Source organism: Rhizopus microsporus (genome assembly GCF_002708625.1).
Source record: "Rhizopus microsporus ATCC 52813 unplaced genomic scaffold scaffold_9, whole genome shotgun sequence".
Lineage (NCBI taxonomy): Eukaryota > Fungi > Mucoromycota > Mucoromycetes > Mucorales > Rhizopodaceae > Rhizopus > Rhizopus microsporus.
The window spans coordinates 1,000,609-1,005,404 of record NW_019671924.1 but is presented as its reverse complement, the minus strand read 5'-3'; the positions used below and the strand labels follow the sequence as shown (position 1 = coordinate 1,005,404).

The window sequence follows — 4,796 nt, the reverse complement described above, 5'->3', positions numbered from 1 at the left end:
CTGAATAATACAAGGAATTCAGACAGTCACAACAGGGGTTTGAGTAGCAATTTGTTCCATTTCAGCATTGCTGAAAACCGCGAGCAAAACCGTACCAATGCACTACCTATTTTCAATTCCCGCCCATTCCTTATACGGTAACAGCATAGCTACTATTAGCATATCACCTTGTAGCACAGGACCGTAGCTTTCATTTGATATACAACAAGGGCCTGTTCTATGCAAATGTGGCGGACGTAGCGATCGTTAAAGCTAAAATATGGAAACATTGGTACGGTTTTGCTCGCCAGTGTATATCGTTACTAACCTTGACTATTTGAGTAGCATTCACTAGTATCTAAAGAATAAGCAATGTAAGTGTAAGTATATCGTGTTTAATACTTTTATATTCTTACTTGGATCTATTCTTTGTCTTTTTGCATTTAATGATGAGTTGTTGTTACTTGGAAAGGCGATTTTAGCTTTATCTATCTCTTGCTGCTTTAATTGATGTGCTCTGTAGACCCTTCCGTCTACACAATATCCAGCAGGGTTTTTACATATGCATTTGTCACATTTACAAAGATAAGGGAACATTGGATAAAAAGCGATGATTGAGAAAGTAGTATATGAGAAATAAGATACAGTAAAACTGAATTATATTCTTAGTAACCAAAAGCAGCCCGTATTTATACATTTCAAGTCTTTTGTGAGATTGTAGCTGTTCTTGAGTAAGGCGAATTAGCTATGGGATACGTGAGTTTCACTACAGGATCATTTAAATCAAGGAATGTACTTGTTCCGATAATGCAAGGGTCGCGTTATGTTTGAATTTAAAATTTTTATTCGATTTTCTCTGTATTATTGCATTTTTCTTCTTTCTTTTCCAATTATAACTTACAGAGGTATTATTCTACATTTGCTAACCTTAACTGCTTCATTACAATTCTTTCTAGTTAATGTAAATCGTGTTAGCTTAACATTGTCTTCAGGTAAAATCATTTATATTCAGAAAATAACCAAGTTATACTACTTCTAAAAATAGATTCATTCTATTAGTCTTTAATGATTGAAATGAATATGGTTGTCTTATTAATCCATTGACGGGTATATTTACACGTTTGTCTAGCATTATTCTAATATTTACTTAGCTATATAGTAAAGACTTATAGCAATTATCATTGTTTGAGGTATGTAAAGTACGTTGACGTACCCTTTCCCGTCATTAAACTCTTAATTAGCAGTATTAATGTTATTATAGTTGACTTGCTACTTTTCTCAAACTACGGAGCATTGTTTACGGTTGTATATAATAGAATGTAAGTAACGGGAGTTTATTGAAGTATGTACACATGTTAATAGACCAATCCGTGGCTAACAGTTCTTTATTATTACTATTGTTATTATTCTAGACTGCTGCTGTTACTCTTATTACCATGACAAAGTAAGTCACTGAAATTTATATTGCTTTTTATTTATCGTCATACCTGTACTTTTTCGTTTATATACTACTTTTCTTCGTGACTGTAGCATATGAATAGTAATGTTAAAGCTATATCTTTTATCATTATAGTATTATGCAATAATAAAAACAAACCATTATAATAAAACCATGCTTATTTTACTCGTCAAATTGACGTACGTATGAACTATGAACAGCAAGATTTGAAGTCTAAATACGTTCTAATTCCACCAATGTCGTTGTAATCCGTTTAGCCAATCATACTAAGAGATCGACTTACATTGCATTATGAAACTATGCCTCTATAAAAGCTATTTTATTCCCAGCTTAGCTTTTTTGTAATTGCAAAAGATGCTAATTTTTCTACAAAAAGTTAATTTTGTAATTACAGAACTTAGTTTTTCGTGCTGTGTAAGGAGCCGATTTAATTATGTCCAATAATAGTTGGGCATTTCGTGTTATATGTTAATAACATGTATTGTTGTCAGTGTCTTTGTATTATTCATTCTTAGAGTATAGATTTATAGTAATCTCATACGACAAGATCAAGTATTTATAGGGTAAATACGATATCATATATGGAAGAGCTCCTAACCGAGTAACGATTACTACAAATATTTATTGATAATGTTGTGATGGCACAACACAGTGGACATTCCATTTTTTACATGCTGTGCATTTAGATCTAGTTACTAATTTAAAGTACTGATTTCACCAAGACCTAAAGAAAAGGTTAAGCAATAATATATCACGAAAGGACACGTAAGCTATTTATCTCTTTATTTACAGTGATACAAGCAATTTTTTGAAAAACACTGGAACGGTATTTTAACCCACTGTATAACCAATATCTCAGTTACAATCGAAAAGAAATTGAGATCGATTCTGTGTATACACTCAATGCATCATCTAATGTTCAATTGAACTCGTTATTTTTATTGTACTAAAGCATCTTACAGACACCTTATAAAACTTAGCTTTATATAGAACTATTAGGTATCAAGCTGTGCCAAAATAGTAAGAGAATACATGTACAATGGTAGTATGATATTATCATTTTGGTTAGAAAGGGCCTCGATTAATCCTACAAAAATATGAGACAACCACACTGTATTCTTTTTTTTTTTTTTTCCGTCTTACCTGTCAGCAAAATAACCAGTGTGTATTTCATACATGAGCGTGGAGTACATATACTAGCTATTGTACTTGCACTTTCCGCTTTGAAAAAGGCCGTCATAAAAATAGTCCACAATGCACCGCCCATCACGGTGATTATAAACGCAATTGTTCCTTCAATTGTCTTTTTAGTGTCTAACCAGTAATTGCGACCCATTTTTTTGCCAACTAATGACGCCTACACTCCCAAAAAAAAAAAAGCTATGAATAGGTTGCATTTATAAACTATCCTTTTTTTTTCTTACTGCTGAATCACCAAAGCCAAGCGCCAGTATCCCCGATAAAGAAGCCAAGATGTTGGAACTACCGTTGATTATTGATAAGAAAGAAGAGGCGTTCCAGAGACAATAAATACATACCTTCCTACCCAAACAGGGGAAGCACATCCTAAAAGTAAATATATATGGCTTAGAATCACAGGGCCAAGATCTCGGTTGTCAATAAACTCGGTGAGGAACACATGTATATTTTTTCCCCACGGCCACACTGCAAAGTATCGTAGATATTCCAAAAAGATGAATAATGCAATTGCAACGCCAAACGCCAATTGAAGAAATTCAGGCTAAGTTACAATGGCTGATTAGGATGTTTGCATATTTCCACCATCTTACCTCAAATATGACACCAGGCACAAACAAAAGAACGGCCAAAACATGAAACAGTTTTCTTTTCTTATTCAATGAGCTAGTCAATATCTTCTTTTCAGTACTGTAACCATTTTGTTGTTCCAACATCGATGTAAAATCAAGCATAATAGCCCAAATTGTCACTGTAGTGATAACCATCAGTAACCAATACAAGCACAAAAAGACACGCGATGGTGACATGTACAAAAAGTCTAGAGTCCTATAGTCATTTCAATATTACTCTCTTTCCTTGTTCAACTTGCACACTTACCACATCAATGGATTTTCACCAATAATCAATTTACAAAAGGGCGCAATCATAAATGTGACGATAAATACCGTCAACACATAAAATCCTATGGCTGCCATCAGTTTTTTGTTTCTAAAGGCTGATAGTGACCTGTCTACGGTCCGCCAATAGGGTTGTTGTGCTATCGTACGTGATGTACGAAGTAATGGATAGGTCATGACTCCAATAATGATAATTCCAACAATCACAGCATGAATAAGTACGGAAATAGGTGACGTGCTGCTCTCGTCTTCGTTCAAATATCTCGGCTTACTTTCTGGAAAAAACTAAATTCTGTTAATGATTCAAGTATAGTATCACTCCATCATATAACTTACGATATTGTAAACAAATTCAAGTGTACCATAGAATAAGATGGCTGTTGATTGTGATACGATCGTCATTTCTCCCAAAGTAAAACACCTTTTCAAAGTGACAACGCAAATGTACAAAAACCATTGAAAGAGAGTAACAGTGAGAATGGTCATCATAATAGATAGTTGTGATAGCACGTCTGTTAATGGGAGTATTCGAGTCACCAAAGCCGTGAATAGAGCAGATACTACGATACTTGATACAAATAATCCTCTTTTACGAATCAACTTCTTTAACGGATGTAAATATTCATTCACAAAAACCAAAATAAGGGTGATTGCACTCATGAGTAACAGCAACTCAAGTCTAGCTTGAACATACACTATTCATTCATCAATACAAGTATTTTCTTTCTTCTTTCTTCTTTTACCTATATATCCTTGATCCGCATTCTTATTCATCAAGTCCATCAATTTGGATGCTGCCACCATTGGCAATAGGAGTATACCACAGACTAGCCCATCGTCCGCATTATCTCTATAGCTATATGAATACATTGCCTCTTTTATTTCTTGCTCCTGCTTACCTAAACGAACTATTGCTCGCACCAAATATTCTATACTTTGATAATGTAGAATTAATTGGCTTTTTGTCATTATCGTATATATCATTATGCTCATCAGCGGATGATTGATCACTTGTATCATTGGCTGTTTCTTTTGTGGAATTGACAAGATAGATACCCATCCAAAGAATAATACCCCATTCGATATAGTTCAATTCACATTTGTACAATTTGTAAAACACCCAAACAAAAGAAACTGCCCATAAGAGGTGCTCTAGTTTGGCTGTCATGGATACTGGGTTCTTTTTGTCCATGTTGTTGGATGTTTTTATTGACGTTTCGTCTGCTATCTTGTTGTTGATACGCTTTCTCCGTAAAACTTCA

The 4,796-nt window shown here is 34.2% G+C and overlaps 1 protein-coding gene across 1 annotated transcript; it reads right to left on the bottom strand.

The window, feature by feature from the left end:
- Positions 1-2,238: 2,238 nt before the first annotated feature.
- Positions 2,239-3,892, bottom strand: RHIMIDRAFT_143913 (uncharacterized protein). Its single transcript, XM_023605732.1, has 7 exons — positions 3,871-3,892; positions 3,515-3,809; positions 3,229-3,463; positions 2,977-3,179; positions 2,863-2,920; positions 2,582-2,795; positions 2,239-2,525 (listed from the first exon to the last, which is right to left on the bottom strand). Exons 2-7 carry the CDS (start codon positions 3,709-3,711, stop codon positions 2,434-2,436), a joined length of 999 nt encoding a protein of 332 aa, XP_023466084.1. The 5' UTR covers positions 3,712-3,809; positions 3,871-3,892; the 3' UTR covers positions 2,239-2,433.
- Between the last annotated feature and the right edge of the window lie 904 nt (positions 3,893-4,796).

Excerpts from the sequence above, each read along its gene's own strand:
- RHIMIDRAFT_143913 (XM_023605732.1), bottom strand. The coding sequence starts at position 3,711 with ATGACCTATCCATTACTTCGTACATCACGTACGATAGCACAACAACCC. Across the intron at positions 3,464-3,514 it reads GGTGAAAATCCATTGATGTG|GACTCTAGACTTTTTGTACA; the intron begins GTAAGTGTGCAA and ends AAATGACTATAG. Across the intron at positions 3,180-3,228 it reads TGCCTGGTGTCATATTTGAG|CCTGAATTTCTTCAATTGGC; the intron begins GTAAGATGGTGG and ends ATTGTAACTTAG.